This window comes from Sphaerodactylus townsendi, linkage group LG14 (genome assembly GCF_021028975.2).
Source record: "Sphaerodactylus townsendi isolate TG3544 linkage group LG14, MPM_Stown_v2.3, whole genome shotgun sequence".
Classification (NCBI taxonomy): Eukaryota; Metazoa; Chordata; class Lepidosauria; order Squamata; family Sphaerodactylidae; genus Sphaerodactylus; species Sphaerodactylus townsendi.
The window spans coordinates 16,740,035-16,760,293 of record NC_059438.1 but is presented as its reverse complement, the minus strand read 5'-3'; the positions used below and the strand labels follow the sequence as shown (position 1 = coordinate 16,760,293).

Below are 20,259 nucleotides of genomic sequence, written 5' to 3'. Positions count from 1 at the left end.
CAAGGGATCGCGCCCGCCCTGCGCTTCCTGCAGAGGCGGGCGTAAGATGGGTACCGGGCGGGCTCGGCCTGGCTGGCCGGGAGAGCACCACCAGCGGGCAGGAGAGTAGAAGCCCACGGCTTGCGGCCTGGCCGGCCTTGGGCGAGAGTCTACGCCCGCCCTGCTTCCCGCAGGACGGGCCGAAAGATGGGGACGCGGGCTCGACCTGGCCGGCCAGCTGGGGGCTTGCTGCCCGCCCCGCAAGCAGCGGCCCGGGCAGTGAGGTAAAGCCCACGGCACGGCCTGGCTGGCCAGCGGGCAAGATCACGCCCGCCCTGCTTCCCCTGCAGGGTGGGCAAAGATGGGTCGCGGCCCGGTGGATCGGCCTGGCCGGCCGCCCGGGACAGCGCCCGCCCTGCAAGCAGCGGGGCGGGCAGGAGGTAAAGGCCATGGCACGGCCTACCGCCTGCCGCTGAGGCGAGAGATGCGCCCACCCTGCTTCCCTGCAGGGCTGAGGGGCAAAGATTGGTCGGCGGGCGTAAGCTGCGGCCCATGGCCGGACTACCGGGAAAGCATACCGCCCTGCAGGCAGCGGGGGCGGGCAGGAGGTAAAGCCCACGGCACAGCCACGGCCGGGCCGCTGGCGAGACTACGCCGGCCTCTGTTTCCTGCAGGGCGAGGCTTAAGATGTGGGTCTCGGGCGGCTGGCTCATGGAGCCGCATGAGAACAAGCGGCGGAAGAGCCGCAAGCGGCGCTCCGCCGAGCCACGGGTTCCCGCACCCCTGCAGCTTAGTAGGAGAGCAGGAACACCACTAAATAATTCAGCCTTGTTCCTCCTGGCTGGCCAAAGTAAGTAACTCCTTTTGTTAAACGTTCTACCCTTGTGGCATGTGGGATGGGGAGAGGCAGAGGAATTTGGCCAGTGTTTGGTTTCTGTGGGCAAATCTTTCTATCCCTGGTGGCATGGGGATGGAGAGGGCAGAATTTGGCCTGTGTTTGCTTTCTGTGGGCAAAATCTTTCTACCCTGGTGGCATGGGGATGGGGGAGGGCAGAGTTTGGCCAGTGTTAACGGTTTCTGTGGGCAAAATCTTTCTACCCTGCGGTGGCATGGGAATGGAGAGTGCAGAATTTGGCCAGTGTTTGGTTTCTGTGGGCAAATCTTTCTACCCCTGGTGGCATGGGAGATGGAGAGTGCAGAATTTGGCCAGTGTTTGGTTTCTGTGGGCAAAATCTTTACTTTAGGTGGCATGGGGATGGGTGCAGAATTTGGCCTGTGTTTGGTTTCTGTGGGCAAATCTTTCTACCCTGGTGGCATAGAATGGGAGTTACAAGAATTTAGCCAGTGTTTGGTTTCTGTGGAGGCAAATCTTTCTTCTACCCTGGTGGCATGGGAATGGAAGTTAGAGAATTTGGCCTGTGTTTGGTTTCTGTGGGCAAATCTTTCTACCCTGGTGGCATGGGAATGGAAGTGCAGGAATTTGTGGTGTTTGGTTTCTGTGGGCAAATCTTTCTACCCTGGTGGCATGGGAATGGAAAGTGCAGAATTGTAGTGCTTGGTTTCTGTGGGCAAATCTTCACTTTGGTGGCATGGGGATGGAGAGTGCAGAATTTGGCCTGTGTTTGGTTTCTGTATAAATCTTTCTGCACCCTGGTGGGTAATGGGAATGGGGAGCGCAGAATTTGGCCAGTGCTTGCCTGTGGGCAACCTTTCACCCTGGTGGCATGGGAAATGGAGATGCAGAATTTGCACCTGCGTTTCTGGTTTCTGTGGGCAAATCTTTCTACCCTGGTGGCATGGGAATGGAGAGTGCAGAATTTGGCCAGTGTTTGGTTTCTGTGGGCAAATCTTTCTACCCTGGTGGCATGGGAATGGAAAGTGCAGAATTTGGCCAGTGCTTGGTTTCTGTGGGCAAATCTTTCTACCCTGGTGGCATGGGGATGGGGAGAGGAGTTTTTGCTCAGTGCTTGGCTCCGTTTTGCAAAACTGTCTACCCAGGTGGCATTGGGGTGGAGTAGGGAGATTTTGCCCAGTGCCCCTGCTGCAGTACCGCCCACCCTGCTCTGGAAATCCCTTCCCCCAGAACGCCCAGACCATGCCCTCGCCATGTTGTGCCCCACCCTGCTCCGTTTGGCACTACGCGACTGTTTGAATCCCACCACCATCGGAACCTGTTGTTAAAATTTTTGAATCCCACCACTGGCCGGATGTGGCCCGCGGGCCATATAATGCCCAGGTCTGATCTACACAGTGCTTCAGACAGTGGCCATAATTCTGCCTATTTCACAGACAACAATTGTCCAGCTTCTACAGTATGCAGGATTCGTACCAGTCTTCCTCACCCCCGGCAGACTCTGATAGGGAGCTACTGCACTGCTATCACTAGCTTCCCACACAGTTTCAAATGTAACGGTACCACCAGGAAGCACTTTTCACTTTGAAACCTTTGAATCTTGCTGCATGGCGGTAAAATAATAATTGGATTCCTAGCTGAATAACCGCACCGATCATATCCATAATTCCCATCAGTTTCGTCAGCATGGCCAATTGGCCATGCTGGTAGGGCTGATGGGAATTGTAGTTCCTGAACATCTGAGAGCCACAGTGTTCCTACCCTGCTCTTATGGCGCGGGGGGTAGGGAACCTAGAAACTCTCAGATGTTCAGGAACTACAATTCCATCGGCCTCTGTCAGCATGGCCAATTGGCCATGCTGGTAGAGAGCTTGATGAAGCTTTCAGTTCTATAGCACCATTCAAAGCATGCCCACCTCACTATGGAACATATGCCTGTATTCTACCTTTTAACACGGTGCCTACATCAAAGAGACGCGTCACCGAAACTAACAGTTTTCTTTCAGACCAACATGATACGGAAAAAACTGCAGCCGTTCGTCATATTTATCCATTTCTCAAGTTGAATATGAATAATCCCTCTTGTCGTTTTCTATTATTTCCCCCCCGTGTCAAATTCCTGGAACTTCTCACAGATGACTGTGTTCAGTTACTGGAAAAGTCCAGGGACTTCGAAGCCTGCCTGACTTGAAAGTGCTCAAAAACAATTTGGAAGAAAACGACACAGCATGTATTGGGTCAAAACAATCTGCCTGAAATAAGGCAATACGCTGGATGTGCACTGCAATCTCGCAGGAGAAAAGGGTTTCGGAGGCTTCTCGCCACCCCGTTTGCTCCAACGGAATGGATGTACCGGGTAGTTTCCGCGAAACAAATTAGTTTGCTTGGTTCCGGCACAGTTCTTGCTACACTTGTCTAGGGCCGATTACCTGCTGCAGGCTGTTCCCTGCGCAAAAAATCACGACAGAAGCGCTCTTGCTTTTCTTGCAGAAAGTGAGAAGCACGCGCAGGGCAAGAGGAAGCGCATCGGGACAAGAAATCGTGCCTGACGCACCTCCTTTCTTGGCCAGATTTCTTGCCCTAATGCGCTTCTGGTCCCACCGTGTGTCAAATCACCTGTGGGTAATCAGCCGGTATGTAACTTATTTGCTTCTGGTGTCTGTCTACTAAATGGGCAATCCCCAGTTATTCGAAGGCAGAATATATCGTCTGGTCTACCTGTCTTCCTTCTGCCTCCCTGTATACTCACAACAAATCTGTAAAATAGGTTGGCCCGAGAAAGAGTAACCGGCCAAAGCTCACTTATGCTTAAGCGGCGATTGGAATTCAGACCTCCCTGATCTTCTGTATGTTCACGACAGAAGTATCCAGAAGCCAGAGTAAGGCAAGACAAACAGAATTCTAGCTGTTAATTTCTTTAGGGGACAGCTAAGGAACGACTGTTATGTTGAGAGCAAATATTCTCCACAAACAGTGGAAAAATGCAGAAATAAATCAGACCAATGTCAAGACTGTGTGCAATATTAAAATGACAAAATGCTGGGCTATGCTAACAGTTACAGTCAATTTTAAACCAGTTACGATAAAATACTGATGTACAGTTGAACAATATATAAAACTGGAGAACCAGCACGGTGGAGTGGTGAAGAGGGGCGGGCTCTGATCTGGAAAACTGGGTTCAGTTCCTCACTCCTCCACACGAAACTTGCTGGGTGACCTTGGGGTAGTCACAGAACTCTCTCAGCCCACATAGAGGCAGGCAATGGCAAACCACCTGCGAACATCTCTTGCCTTGAAAACCCTATCAGAACATCATTTACTGGGCCTATAGAATGAAACTAAATTTTATGCCAACCTGGCACCCACCCATTCACCCAAACACACACACACACATGCACGCACCCTGTTCTCCAATGTGGAGTAGTGGTTAAGAGCAGGTGGATTCTAATCTGGAGAACTAGGTTTGATTCCCTGCTCCTCCACCTGAGTGGAAGAGGCTCATCTGGTGAACCAGATGTGTTTTCGCACTCCTACATTCCTGCTGGGGGACCTTGGGCTAGTCACAGTTCTTCAGAGCTCTCTCAGCCCCACAAGGTGTCTGTTGTGGGGAGAGGAAGGGAAAGGAGCTTGTAAGCCACCTTGAGTCTCCTTACAGGAGAGAAAGGTGGGGTATAAATCCAAACTACTCCTTCCCCTCCTCCTCCTCCTTCCTGGCAGCTCGCTTAGGAAATGGATCAAAATAACCCCCAACCACCTCTAACCTTCTTCTATGCATCCCTTTCCTACACGGCCTGAGAACTAAAAACACACCTCGTTTAGAACGCATTTTTGAGGATGATGCTAAAAGCATACAATTAAGTACCTCCCGTGTCGCAAGGCCATTATATACACCAGCACAGCCTTGGATGAATAGAAAGCCGCATCGCCCCCCCTTTTAATTCTACTGCGTTACAGATCCCAGCAATTAAGGACCAGGCCTCCTGGACTAGTGGCACAGTCTCAAGCCAAAGGGTCACAAAAAAGCTCTTATCATTTAATCACAGTAATCAATCACCAAAATTAGATCTGTGGTACTAGTATTAAAAGCGGGAAGGGAAAATAATTAAATGGTTTGCTTCGACTCAAGAGGTATCCTTAGCAACTAGGTTGTGGCGGGTTTCTTCTTCTCCTTGCTCCTCTTAACTTAATTGTTGTGATTTCTTGGTGAGTCACCTAATGTGGCTCATATAAGTAATAGAACGAATGATGTGAAGCGAAGGGCATATTTGTTTCCGTGCAGCGAACATGCCCAGCTGTGTTAAAGAAAAACAAAAGGGCATCAGTTATTTCTTTAAAAGGAAAACAAACGCTTCCGCACATTCTGTGAAGCTCATTAAGTTGGCAAGAGATGCCCGGCCTTACTAGAGGGAGGCTGTGAAAATATAGGGCAGGGCTCTCTCAGGTGTGGCACGGCACCCTCTTTAACGACTTGGTTTCCCCAAGAGATCCATCTAGTGCCCCCCCTGCCGCCTGCCTACTGGCTGGTGAAAACTACTAAGTTTTGACGGTCAGTTCCCTCTGGCTGTTGAATATAATGTGGAATTAAAACAAACAAACAGTGGCTCTCTTAACATATTTGGCATCTGCGGTCTTTTAGCACGGTTTGGAGGCTTTCCTGTTTTATCTATTTCATACTGTTTTAATGTAATCTATTGTAAGAGCCGAGAGGTCAGTAGCTTCTAAATACTAGAAGTTAAATAGTGAATACATTATAAATGCCGGTGGGAGAAAGGCAAACTTTATGAACTAGCAAAATAAAAAGTTACAGTCCGCACTCCTTCGTTCCTGCTGGCTGACCTTGGGCTAGTCACAGTTCTCTCGGAACTCTCTCAGCCCCACCTACCTCCCAAGGTGTCTGTTGCGGGGAGAGGAAGGGAAAGGAGCTTGTAAGACACCTTGAGTCTCCTTACAGGAGAGAAAGGTGGGGTATACATCCAAACTCCTCCTCCTCCTTCTTCTTCCTTTGATTACTTAATCCAATGGGTTTCGGAAACACAGTACTTGCTGATAAACTTTAACCCACAAATCCACAAGCTGCTTCCTATTCTCTAACAAGAAAGGGAATATCTTTGCTAAGCTTTCGTTTTCCCACCCTGTTCTAGGTATAACGTTTGGCCAAAAACTCGAGCCTTCGGCAAGAGCTAATGGACTCTTTGCCCTTTTGGCTGTTAGCCCGAGGATTTGGATAAACTGGTCGCTGGATCCTGGATGGGCCAAAGGTGTACCCAGTCCCTTTGTGAGGTTTATTCGTGCTGTACGTTTGTACTGTTGTAAGCCGCTTCCGATCCCTTCAGGGAGAAAGAGTGAGGTACGTAAAATATGCCTTCCAAGATTCAGCCGGGCAACACCCAAGCCCCTCCGCGCTACCACTAAGGCTGGAAATGGCGGTACAGAAAAGAATCTTCTACGGAGAGAGCAAGCAGATACTTAAACGAGTGTTTTGCTGCCAACCACAGAATTGCTCATGCGGGGATTATCTACTTTGATGCAACAAATAAGCCAGCTGGCTGCTGCTGCGGCTGAAAATTTAAGACCAGAATACAGGTCAGGTTGCTGCGGAACAAAAAGGAAGAGAAGGCTTGGCTGAACAGAATAGCAGCGCTCGCCCTCACAAGGCCATCTGTGCGACCCCAAGACCGGATACACCCGTCGCATGATGGGGAGATGACTTCGGCTAATTATTGTATCAAGTTATTTAAAATAAAACAACCATGTCTTCTGCCAAATAACTTGTTTCTTAAACCCACTTTGCAATGCCTCTGCTGGATTTCAGCTCAACGTCTGCCTGATCACCAGATGTTTCACTCCATCCTCCTACATTTTGGAAATAAAGGGGAGGGGGGAAGCTGTGAACAAATGGTCTCTTTCATACCAATTCTGGACATCTTTAAAACATCCCCCCCCCCAAAAAAAAAGCACGAATGAGGAGTGCTACATTATTCCCTATCAGGGGTCTGCAACCTGCGGCTCTCCAGATGTACGTGGACTACAATTCCCACCAGTCCCTGCCAGCATGGCCAATTGGCCATGCTGGCAGGGGCTGATGGGATTTGTAGTCCATGAACATCTGGAGAGCCGCAGGTTGAAGACCCCTGTTTACTGTATCTATCAAAATTAAAGCAAATCTTTATGAAAGACTGAAATTATGTTCTGAACGCATAGGCAAGGATTCATACATATATGAAGAAGAGGAGGAGGAGGAGGAAGTGGAGGAGGAGTTTGGACTTATATCCCACCTTTCTCTCCTGTAAGGAGACTCAAGGCGGCTTACAAGCTCCTTTCCCTGCCTCTCCCCACAACAGACACCTTGCAAGGTAGGTGGGGCTGAGAGAGTTCTGAAGAACGCACCCAGCAGGAGTGCGGAAAAGCGCACCCAGCAGGAGTGTGGAAAAGCATCTGGTTCACCAGATAAGCCTCTGCCTCTCAGGCGGAGGAGTGGGGAATCAAACCCGGTTCTCCAGATTAGAATCCACCTGCTCTTAACCACCACACCACGAATAAGGAGCGCTATGTTATTCCCTAGGTGGTACTGTATCCATCCAAATTAAAGCGAACCTTTATAAGAGATCGGAATTATGTTCCAACCGTGTAGCCATGGATTCATACATATATTAAAATGGGCGCTTGGCAGTGAAGACCTTAAACGTTTAGAGAAGTTAACAGCGCTATTCCTCCACCCATCTCTGTGCAGAGGAAGTTCAGTTCTAGAGCACATGACAAATATCTAATCAGGCGTTCATCCGATTTGGGCTACCTTAACTTGGCCAGTTTTACGACAGCCGTGGAAACTAGTTCAGCATTTTATTGCCCCAGTTAACTACTGTCAAGATATTTCCGCTCCAAAATGGCATGTTAAGTGTTTCTGTGTTAAGAGGCCCCCCTGCCAATTATCAGCTCAAATTTTACAAGGATTTATAAATATTTATAACCACCTTTGGCAGCTCATGTGCCATTAGGAAAAATCCGATCATTTGTTTTTTTTTTTACAAAATCCCCCAAACCCTCCCCTTTAGGAGCGTACATCTCTAGGTACCTTCTACCCCAGCCAAAAAAGGTGACGCTAAAGGTTTAAAACTTAAAATTTTAACCGGGTTACAGCCTGTAAGGGGGGGGGGAAGAGATTTTAAGGATGAAGGCAATAAATCACAGCAACGGGCTGAAATGGATGTTGCATCTTTAAAAACTTGTTTGAACAGTCGCCAGTTGGAACCAGACATGTGCGGTTCCATAATTTAGGGGAAGAAAATTACTCGCCAGCATATATTAACTATGGATTCCTCATGCATTTCTGATATATCATTATTTCTTTTCCTCCATGCACCAGATCTGTTTTGTTTTCCACCTCCTACCCCAAAGGAGCATTGGGGTGGGGGTGGGGGGGACGGAATCAAGGAAGGCATCTTCATTCTTTAGTCCTCTTGTTATCTTTCTTCTTCTCTTCCTGCATTTTAAAACGGGTTGACATCTCGCTGAAATTATCTTCAATTAAGCAGCTGTGTACAATTATTCCTTAAAAGTCAGAACGATTTGTCTCCTTGCAAAAAACAAAACAAAACCCGCTTGCTTTCTTAAAAGCTTTTAACTTGCACTGAAAACTAGGGCACTCATTAATAAGCAATTTCTTGCTGAACCTCGAAGCCACTTGGAATTAAAATATCTCCCTCTCTTTCATCTTTTACATGCAATGGAATGCTTCCTCGTTTTTTTTTTTTTTTTTTGCGGCGTGGGGCAAGAGAGAAGGGACGCCTTCCACAGTGCCAGTGATCAGAGCAGCTTTTCAGTTTCATTCTGGAACTGGGAAAGGGCTGGGGTTACGCATCCAAGGCCTACACAAAGCACACGCACACTCACAATCACACATCTAGCATGAAATGAACAAGACACAAAGGATGCTAATCAAGGCCCAGAATCTCTCCATCGCAAAGGGTGATTTGTATGGGCGAGGGGAATTCATTTACAACAGAACTGTTTAGACTCAGTAAGCGGCTTACCACTAGATGTGTGAATTAATTTGGTCATCGCTTCGAGAGCCTTAGCTCTTGGATGGGAAGCACGCCGACTGCGCTTGGCACGGAACTCACTACTGCATTTTAAGGACACTAGAACAAGTTTTTAACTTTTATAAACCTCAGTCCATAAAAGAACCCCAATTACTTGCTATCGTTTCAGAAAAGGGAACAATGGTGGAGTGAAGGCAGAGTCAATTTTTGCCGTGATAAATTAAACAACCTCGATTCTTCTAGACAGACAGAAACTGCCCACTCCCGTCCACCCATACATTGTATGACCCAAGATATATAACCTGAAGAGGCTACCATACTTTGGTCATGTCATGGGAAGACTCACTGGAAAAGACAATAATGCTAGGAAAAGTTGAAGGTCATAGGAAAAAAAACAAGACCCAACATGAGATGGATTGACTCAAAGAAAGCCACAACCTCCAGTTCAGGGGTCTGCAACCTATGGCTCTCCAGATGTTCATGGACTACAATTGGCCATGCTGGCAGGGGCTGATGGGAATTGTAGTCCATGAACATCTGGAGAGCCACAGGTTGCAGACCCCTGCTCCAGTTTACAAGACCCGAGAAACATTGTCAATGATATATTGTTTGGAGGTCCTCAGTTCATAGGGTCATTGGATGAGACTTGATGGCAAATAACACACAACTAAAGTAATAGGCTCAAATCTTTCACCAATGTGAGGCACCATTTGCTAACTAAGTCTGCTATGCTAGCAAGTGCTATATGATAATCAGTGTTTCATTTTCTAATGAGGTTATTGGATTTTCTGTTTTCTTTAACAGGGGCCTTTTGGATTTCTGACTACAGTTCATGAAGATACTCCTCCATGGCAAAAGAAAACAACAACATTTAAAACTGTTTCAAGAAAAAAGCAGATTACTTTATAAGTGGAGTTGGATATAAAAACTATACATTACACTCACCTGTTGGATTTCTGACTGCATTTCATAAGTTTTAAAATATGGTTATATGAACTTATTTATTTGAGTAGCTGGGGGTTTAATACGGATATTTACCTTATTAAGTTGTATTGGATCATAAATTTATATGGTTGGGGACTGTTGTTATATTTGTTTCACGGTTCAGTATATGTTCATTTAAAATTTTAAAAAAAATTCTGCATGTGCAGAACAGACCTAGGAACCCCCACTTGGAAAAGTGAACTGCGCCCTACGGAGGAAGGTAAATATCACATGTTTTATATACTCACTGCTAGATGTCAAGAATGTATAACCGAAGAAATGCTGAAGCATGACTCATATTGCCTGACTTCTTGATTTCTGCCTCTGGCTGAGAAAACACATTACCATGCATTTGTAACCAAGCATCCTTTACATGGTGATAGAAGGCTAGATCTATTTAACTGGTGCTTCCGTTTAGTCAGACTAAGCAAGAAACATACATCGATTTTGTGGGCCGCAAAAGACTTGCATTTTCTTTCTCCCTCTGCCAAATCTGATCGGAGGAGGGGAGACAGATTCTTTTTCGAGTATGCATCTAAATGAAGTAATTACCTTTAAAAAATTTGGCAAAACTATTGTGGCTTTCTAAAAATAAGCATCATCAACAACCGAAGCTGAAAACGCAGAGCTAGCTGCAATCTGTGTCAACGGACCCTCCGTATAAGGGCTGCAATACTGATGGGATTCAGAGTGCTTCATTTTTAAAGAGAGTTTGGCTGCTGCATCAAGAGGAATGAGCAAAACATGTTCAAAATAATCTGGGCGCTTGCAGTCAATTCTGGCATCTGGGAAAGATGCCTGGCTTTCCCTTGTAGTCAACCGTGATTGTTGACATAGTAGGATTCCTGGAAGAATGTAACGGCACACGTTGTAGTAGTTTGAAAAAGAAATATTACTGATGTTGACAAGCTGGAATAGGTCCAGAAGAGGGCAACCAAAATGGTAAAAGGTCTGGAATCCAGGCCCTACGAAGAGAGTCTTAGGGAGCTGGGGATGTTTAGGTTGGTGAAGAGAAGGTTAAGAGGTGACATGAAAGCCATGTTTAGATATTTGAAGAGATGTCATGTTGGCGAGGGAGTAAGCTTCTGCTGCTCCACAGACTAGGAACAGGAGTAATGGATTCAAGGTGAAGGAAAAGAGATTCCACCTAAACATTAGGAAGAACTTTCTATCAGGGCTGTTGGACAGTGGAATGCACTGCTTCGGAGTGTGGTGGAGTCTCCTTCTTTGGAGGTTTTTAAAGAGAGGTTGGATGGCCATCTGTCAGGAGTGCTTTGATTGTGTGTTCCTGCATTGCAGGGGGTTGGCCTTGATGGTCTCTTCCAACTCTATGATTCTATGATTCTACTGGCATGCCACGATGGAACAACATTATGGTCTCCTGGGTGCAGCCAGTACCATGTAGAGCATATTCTACTATCAATTTCACTTCTGCAGTGTGTACAAAGAATCATCCCATGCATTGCCAGAAATGAAAATAACTGACCTGTGCAAAGGCTAACTGGGGCTAACCCACCCCACACACAGCAACAGAACATAGCTGTGATGCGATCACAGATCAACTGGATTTATACAATCTGAACAGAGACCAGAGTATAGATCCATCGGATTGCTCACAACTGCAGTCTTTTAACCAGGAAACCACACCGCTTCCAAGAACTGCAAAAAAGTCTGTAGGAAGTATCAACTGAACACTGAACTCAAGCCCACCGATTCATCCCCTCCCCCACAAAAAAAAAAACCCTGCAGAAATTGTGTCAGTGAATTAAAAACTGGGTGAACAGATCAACAATTAGAACACTGAAAGATGGAAAGACTAAAGAGCCAGTCTCCTCTATAAAGTTCCGGTCTTAACGCACGGCATCAAAAGAAAACGCGATCTACTTTGTAGTCACTGATCCTTCTCAGTGACTTTCAGTAATGCTGGTTATCAAACTGGAAGGTCACAATCCAAAAAAAGCTATGGGGGAGGCTTTGGAGACAGAATTAGAAAGGACAAGCAGGAATCCATGAGAAACTCTCAGAGGAATTCCCTGATTGGACCCTGCTATGTCCACTAGCTCCTGACACTTGCCCCCAGCTACCTTTCTCCGCCCTTGCCTCCAACTGCTGCCTCCTCCTGCTGTCGTCTTCCTTGCCCTGCCTATTTCTTTCCCACTCCTGACCCCCCAAACTTCTGCCTATCTTCCTCTTGCCCTCCCACAGCCCCCTTGTCTTAGTCTGACTTCCCCAGCGCCTTGTTCCCCTTCTCACCACTCCGCCTACACACTCATCCCTCTCTTGAAGCTCTTCCTATCCACCCATCCCCTTCCCACCTATGCCCAGGTAACACTTCTCTCATTTGGGGGATTTATCCTCCCTCCATGTTTCCCCCCGTTTTCTGCACACCTGGGGATTGCCAAAGTTCGCAAAAAATGTCCATAGTCTGTATGCCCCCCCCCCCCGATCCACAGATTTAAGTATCTGCATTTAAGTGCTTCAATAGAGCTTTTCCAAAAATACCAAGTGGTTTCTAGATCAAATCAGTCCTGACTGCTCCCTAGAAGCTAGAATGACTAAACCGAGCTATAGGACTTTGGTCACATTATGAGAGTACAGGAATCGCTGGAAAAGACAAAATGAAAATGCAACACAACCATTTTTGTCACCCATTTGTTTCAGCTCATAGATTTTTGTTCGAAGTTGCACATGTGCTCAGGAGGAGGGAAGGAAGAGCCCTTCTGAGCACTTTCCTCCCTTTGCTGTGAACTTGAATGCTGGAGATCTAATCGCCCCATAAAGTAGCTATTGAGACATCCAGGTGGCATGTGGTGTTGCAAATTTCACATTTATTACTCTTGCCTGCTACTTTCCATTCACAGCAGTTTATGTGTCGCTCTCAGGGGGTCTCCCACCCAGGTTCTTTCAAGGGATAGACCCTTTTTACAGTGGTGGGATCCAAAAATTTTAATAACAGGTTCCGATGGTGGTGGGATTCAAACAGTGGCGCCGCTGCACACACGCACCTCCAGTCCCTATTGGGTAGGGAGGTTGCTTTAGTAACCCCTTCTCGGCACTCAGAAAAAATGAGTAACCACTTCTAGAGAAGCGGTGAGAACTGGTTGGATCCCACCTCTGCCTTTTTAGCTTTAGCCATTAAACTCATGTGCTCTGAAACAGTCGTCATTTGGGACAATTTCCCACCTCAGGGTGCTGTTTATGAATGTCTCTGTGAAAAAAGTGGACCATAAATGATGGAAGTAAATAAATATAAGTCACATAACATCCCATAAATGGGGAGGGTGGTGCAGACAGCACAGTATAAGTTCTCTATGACAATTAAACAGTAGATGCCCAGATACCAAAGAACAGGCTTATTAAATAGATTGATTCATTGCTAAGCATCCAATAAATTAACTTATCCACATGTCAACTGGTTCCAAGGAGGGCAATAAAGCAAGTTCTTCATATCTTTAACTTCTTTCTTGAACGCACAGCTCAGAAACACTATTTTACTATTATCTCCTAAGTTGTCACCAAAGCATTACATTAGTAGCACAAGATTTTGGGTTCACACACCCACATTTTAAAATTCCGTTTTTATTGCGGATTACATTTCAAGTCTCCACAGTAATCTGCTTTTATAGAGCTTTTAAAATGAGGATTCCAAGGGATTTTTCGAAGCATTACATGGTATTTGAGGATTACTCTCCCTCCCAGCCATCAACACGGTAAGCAGAGCAACACGACGCTACCGTATGCAAGTTTAAGAACCAATGGTCACCAAAATGTGACCAAAAGCTGTCAGGGAAAGAAGACAGTCTCAATGAGCTATGGAGATATTAGAAGGAAACCACATGAATGTTTCTACCGGCAAAATTCCTTGTACCCAGAGAGAACTATTTTCCTTAACAGCCCGATATGCTCTCTGAAATTCTGTTCATGATAAGTGGGGGTTCTTCCAGGAGTGGCTCTGTGAAGTGGTTAGAGCAGGTGTCTTCAAGCTAAGGCCCTCCAGATGTTCATAGACTACAATTCCCATGAGCCCTACCACTTGGCCATGCTAGCAGGGGCTGATGGGAATTGTAGTCCATGAACATCTGGAGGGCCATAGTTTGAAGACCCCTGGGTTAGAGTATTGGACCAGCACAGGGGTCTGCAACCTGCGGCTCTCCAGATGTTCATGGACTACAAATCCCATCAGCCCCTGCCAGTATGGCTAATTGGCCATGCTGGCAGGGGCTGATGGGAATTGTAGTCCATGAACATCTGGAGAGCCGCAGGTTGCAGACCCCTGGACTAGCATCTGGGAAACTCAGCACCCCCTGTCCCCTTGGCGTTACGCCACTGCCCTCAGCCTAGCTTACCTCACAGGGTTGTTGTGAGGATAAAGGAGAGAAGAAGAGAGAACAGTGTCAGTCACTCTGGATCTCCACTAGGGAGAAAGGCAGGGTATAATTGATGTAAATATGTAAAATAAAGAATGTTAACAGCAAACACCGGTACCATGACTGTCAAATTCATTTATTTTTTTGCCTCCTGTGCTACTTTTAATCTCACCGAGTTAGGCTTTTGAGAACTGGGTCAAATTACTCATCCGCTCTGGTGAGATATCAGCTCATACTGTAAAGGAAGAATGCACCTCGTAAATATTTTGCACACAACCATTTAAAACGTTGCAACCGCTGTCGTGCGGTCTTTGGTATTGCACAGCCGCTCCAGGCCATGAATCATCAGAAGATAACACATCTAGACATTTGCACCCGGCCAAGTGGAGGGAAACAAGGTGGCCAGCGGTTGCGGGTCAGGACGACAGCAGTCGTTTGGTGACAAATGGCTGGAGATTGAGCAGAAACGCACATGACAGCTACCAGAAAATACATCTATACCGTACCCATCAAAATGAAATGGGTCAGCAACCGCTTGAGGGGAAAGGAGCCGCCTGAGGCAAAAAAACGGAACTGCCAGCGTGTGCTGCCACCACTGCCAGGAACCGAGAGCCTCCGGGGTAAAAAGGCTACAGCCGCTTGCTAGTCACCATGTTTAAAATAAGGGGGTGAGGGGACGGGTGTAAGCAGAATGTATTATCAACAGAAGAGCAGTTTCTCCTCCCCAGCTGGCGAAGAGAAAAAGGTGGGAACTGTCAGTAAAATACTCCCTGCATTTCTAAAGAGGGAAAGAAACAAGTAGGCCGGGGTGGTGCGGGTTTTGAGGAATCAGCAGAAATGGGTTTCAAGGAGGGCTTCAGCTGACCCACACTGTTATCACAGAGAAGAGGATGTTGCGTTTGCTGCCGCCTACGGGCTGTGCACGTTGTCCGGCACTGAGTAGGTACACATCCAGAAGCTCTCGTGTTTGCCACTGGCTCTGGCATTATAGCTGAGTCCTCACAGTCTGAATTTCGGGGGCAATGAACACTTTTTTAACTTCATCAGCCCATATAGCTACTGCCTGTATACCGTGGGTTTTGAAGGTTATGTGGTGAGTGCAGCAGAGGGAAAATGTAGCCTGGTGCAAAATATGAGTTTTTCGCCCCCCCGCCCCCCACGTGGCTGGCTGCCCGCCACGACCAAACAACATTTTGTTACACCAGGTCTTGAAGTCAGTGTATGGACCTGGGGGGGGGGAGGAGGAGGAGTGTGGGGGCGTGACTAAATGGCTGTGGCCCGGAGACATTTGACCCCATACGTCCCCCCGGGCGGTAAACCCCTGGAGTGCAGGCTTGCAGCCAGATCCTGAAAGCTTCGTAACAGACAGGAAGATGACACTTGTGGATTAGAACCAGGATCCAAAAAGCTACTTTACACAGGACCTGTGTTATTTTGGACTCTTCCTGATCTCCAGCAGACTCCAACGCCGCAGCCTTTTGGTTTGAAAAATGGTTTGCTGTGTTTCATTGGGCTACGGTTTGAGAAACATGAGCTGAAAGCCCCATCGGGTGGACAGAATTAACATCAAGGAAGAGGTGGAGCTTTCTGAAGCTAACCAAGTCCCCCATCTGATTACAGTGGCCAAGGTAGATCAAGAAGGGACATTGCGTCCTGTCTATTTCTGCATTCCACTGAAGATTCCACTGCATTCCACTGTCTGTTTCTGCATTCCACTATTCCTATGCTCATATATTTCTATATTTTTAAATTCCAGCACCATTTCCAATTTTACAACTTCTCAAAACAGCTCACAACAACAACAAAAATTAAACAGTTACAATAAAACAACATGCATACGCTTGACAGATTATGTTTTCAAGCCATCCACCCACCCCAGCTATTTTTTCCAGCTGGCAAAAATTAAGCTATGCTGGGGTCTCTCTGGATACGCTGCTTGCAGCTCCCTCTCCAACACTGGGTAAACCTGTATCCCTTGTTTTAATCAAAGACACCAATACCTTTAAAATGATATAAAGATGCACAACCCCCCCCCCCCCCCCTACACACAACATAATTTTGTATGCCAGGTTACCCAGAATAGGTGTTATATTGTAATATCAATAAAAAATTAAATTTAAGACTGCTGGGACAGTATTCCATATCTTCCATTATTAGAAAAAAATTTTATTTATTACAGAGGTAAGAAGCAGAACATGCTTGGGTTTCAAAGTTATAGGAAATTTTACATCTCTAATTGCAACTGCAGAAATATTCTCTTGCAGATATATCAACACCATCAAGGCAGTTTTTTGCCAGTGTATCTCTACATATACTAGCCGGCATTCTAGGATGGAGATAACACCCCCCCCCCCCCGGCCCCACTGCTATCGAACTGTTCTACTTATACCTAACTCTTTGTTGTTTGATTCCATGTGGTGAGGATAAAACATACCGTCTCTGCTCAAACGTACCATCTACTGCCACCTGTAACATCCCATTAAGAGACAGAAAAGATGTAGAGTCTCCTTAGCACTGATAAATAGACCCATTCTCAAACAATTCAGGTGCCTCTTAAGGAGTCACGATTCAGCTCCGAGAGAGGACTGCGACAATTTCAAGGTGACAGTAATGAACAATAACATCAAGAGGAAGATCCGACACCCCCCCCCCACCTTAGCAAAAGTACTATACCTTCCAGAAGTGTTTTTCAATATGGCAAGTGCATCTGGGTAGCCATCCATGTTATAATCTCCGATGTGAAGGGTGATAGGGACTGAAAATGTCGCCGAAGTTGGACTGGACAGAACAAAGCCCCACAAGGTGCCTCTGTTTGTGAAGTCCTGCAACACTGGAAACCACTGTGGACAAAAAAAAAGAATAAAGTAAATGGATCAGGGTCGTTGGTTCAAGGTGTCTTATGGTACCAGACAGGATCTTTCTTCCTGTCGTTACTGTATTGCACTGGTGGGGGCGGAACCCACATGAGACCAATTGGCTGAGTCGGTGTAAAGCAGTGGTGTATCGCTAATGGGGACATGGGGTACCCCATGTCCCGGGGCGCATGTCACTAAGCCCCGCCCCCCAGCCTTCCTGCAGGCTGCAGTGCCCCCCCCCCGAGCTGCCCCCAAGTCTCGCCCTCCTTGCTGGCTCACGTAAGTGGGGTGTGAGGAAGTGGGTGCGGGGAGCTACGTGGGGTGGGGGGGGGGGTGCCGGGAGCCGGTCATACTCCCGGGCTTCATTTAGGTCCAGTATGCCACTGGTGTAAGCTAAAGGGATCATTCCAAACATTCTGATTGCTTGGGGTGGTGTGGGGGGATCTCCCAAAACACTTGCAGTCCAACTTCTGTAAAGGAAGGGAAAGTTTTTAGCTGGGCTGGGATTTAACATAGGCAGAAGTCTATGGGGATAAAAGATGGCTTGTGGGGCTAGAAAAGGACCAGGGCCTCTGAGGGAGTAGGGAATCGAGAGGAACAGCAGCTGAAGAAAGGGTGTAACTGACTAAGAAACAGACACTTGAGGGAGGAGCAAAGGATATTACTACCCAGAGGGACAGGCCCTAAATCATTAGATTTGAGCCCCATAGCACCATAGGAGACCCACAAGGTTTTCGGGGTGTAAGCTTTTGAGAGTCATCGCCCCCCTTCGTCAAATACCTTTGTCGGGGAGTTCTGACTCATGAAAGCTCATCCTGTGCTACTGCACTCAAACGTCCCTGTTCTACCGCGGACCAACATGGCTACCCCCAAACACTAATTATTTTACGGATGCCATTACGATCACTCGAAGGAGGGATTCAGCTGTATCTGCTAAAACATCGTCAGGGAGGAAGTGCCAGACAGAAATTTGAGATCTGCTGGGCTGGTTCTCACCCCCTGCAGGAAGACTAGTTAGTAAACAAGCAGCCTCAAATCCAGCTTGCTCTGTTACCAGGAATATCAATGAGAACGCAAACAATGGTTAGGGATTCGCAGGTAGGTGTTCGAAAAGAATTCTGCGCTCTGCGGAGGCTCAGTCTTTCCCCGTGGTGGATACAAAACAGCTGGTGAAAGGCTGATGAACAACAAAAATCTGCAGTAGGGCTGCAATAATTAATTAACCAGGCAGACAGATTGATTAAGTAGCTTTTGCGCCATTAAAACGGCCCCCCCCATTAATCAAGGAGGCGATTTAATTGAAAGAAATATGTTGAAATGTTGTTTTTTTTAAACATGAGGGCTTGCTAAAATTATTGGTGGCAGGCACTGTTCCACAAAAAGGAGTTGCCACTTCTGTCCCCCTTGGAGGAAGGAAATTGCTCTCTTTCGATGGCACCCACTGTCCCTCCCTCCCCTCCCTTGCATGCCACCCCTCCCTCCGCTAGGGTGGGTGGGCCATGTCCAGATGCCGGGCCCCCTCCCTCCCCTCCCTTGCATGCCACCCCTCCCTCCCCTCCCTCTACTAGGGTGGGTGGGCCATGTCCAGATGCCGGGCCCCCTCCCTCCCCTCCCTTGCATGCCACCCCTCCCTCCCTCCCCTCCCTTGCATGCCACCCCTCCCTCCCCTGTGCTTGGCTTCCTGAAGTGGGTGCCGTCGAAAGAGAACAATGTTCTTGGCTTCCTGCAGAAAGGGCATTTTAACTTAATGCAAGAACATGCAAATTTAGTAATTAAATGATTAACTATTGATCAAATCCTACCTTTTAGACTGTCAAACCCCCCCCCGCCCCACCCCTGCAGCTGTGGGCTGCAGCAGCGTGGAAGGGAGCCCTGTTCCCCTCATGGATCTGCCACACAGTTGATGGAGATTTACTACTGTATCCAGGCCTGTATTTTCAGTACACTTTAGTTACACATTCTCTAGTGTAAAAAACCCATCAATCTGTCTTCATGTTTCACATGAACTAAGAAGAGCTGATGGAGAGCTGTTTTTACTACCCCGCTTTTCTCTACTGTAAGGAGTCTCAAAACAGCCTATAACCTGCTTCCCTCCTCCCCCCCACCTTGCAACAGGCACCTTCTAAGGTAGACAGGGCTGAGGCAGATCTGAGAGAACCCTGATTAACCCAAGGCCACCCCAGCAGGCTTCATGTGGAGGAGTGGGGAATCCAACCTGGCTCTCTAGATTAGAACCCGCTGTTTATGCGGAGGAGTGGGAAATCCAACTCAGCGTCTCCACATCAAAACCCACTGCTCTTGCAGAGGGATGGGGAATTGGATCCAGTTCTCCAGATTCGAGTCTGCCGTTCATGTGGAGGAGCGGAGAATCAAACCCACTCTTAACCACCACACAGTTGGAAGAAAGGGACTTTACGCTGTTTCCTGCCTCAACCGACAGAGTGGGTTTTACTAGATAGCCAGTGGTTAGATAGAGACCACAGACAGGGGCCTGGCCACACCTTGGAGAGCTGTGGCTGCATTTTAGCTTTCGTTTCCTGGAAGGCTGGAAGAAGGAGGGGGGATGAGCCAGGGGGCCCATCCTGACACCTAGGAATTGTCACCTTTACTCTATCATGCTGGTTCTATCCCTTTGATGTTAGACTGATACTCTCAGGGACTTCCTTCCTTCCTTCCTTCCTTCCTTCCTTCCTTCCTTCCTTCCTTCCTTCCTTCCTTCCTTCCTTCCTTCCTTCCTTCCTTCCTTCCTTCCTTCCTTCCTTCCTTCCTTCCTTCCTTCCTTCCTTCCTTCCTTCCTTCCTTCCTTCCTTCCTTCCTTCCTTCCTTCCTTCCTTCCTTCCTTCCTTCCTTCTTTCTTTCTTTCTTCTCAGGCTTCTCCATCTTACTTTCACCATCCCTAGAGGGAAGATGGGTGTCCTGAGCATCCGTCTCCATCCAGCTAGAATAGGATAGATTAATGAACCTATCTACCTACCTTTCTATCCAGAATGGAGTCCACTAATAAATACTTTCTTTAATAGATTAGAAACTACAAACGACTCCAACTTTCTTTTGTGCCTAAGCTCGTTCTCTCTCCCAAGCTCAAACACACGCGCCCAGGCAAGCTCCGCTGCGTTCTAGCCTCTGTGCACTCTGCTCGTTGTGCAACGGGAAAACACACACGAGGCGTTGTTTATCCCAAC

At 47.3% G+C, this 20,259-nt stretch overlaps 1 protein-coding gene across 1 annotated transcript in view; it reads right to left on the bottom strand.

Annotated features, from left to right (window-relative positions):
* Positions 1-20,259, bottom strand: part of ITFG1 (integrin alpha FG-GAP repeat containing 1) — a 113,182-nt gene that overhangs the window by 51,274 nt on the left and 41,649 nt on the right. The window contains exon 10 of the mRNA XM_048516173.1: positions 16,896-17,062. Within this exon, the coding sequence (XP_048372130.1) occupies positions 16,896-17,062 (167 nt within the window). The remainder of the gene's footprint in view (positions 1-16,895; positions 17,063-20,259) is intronic.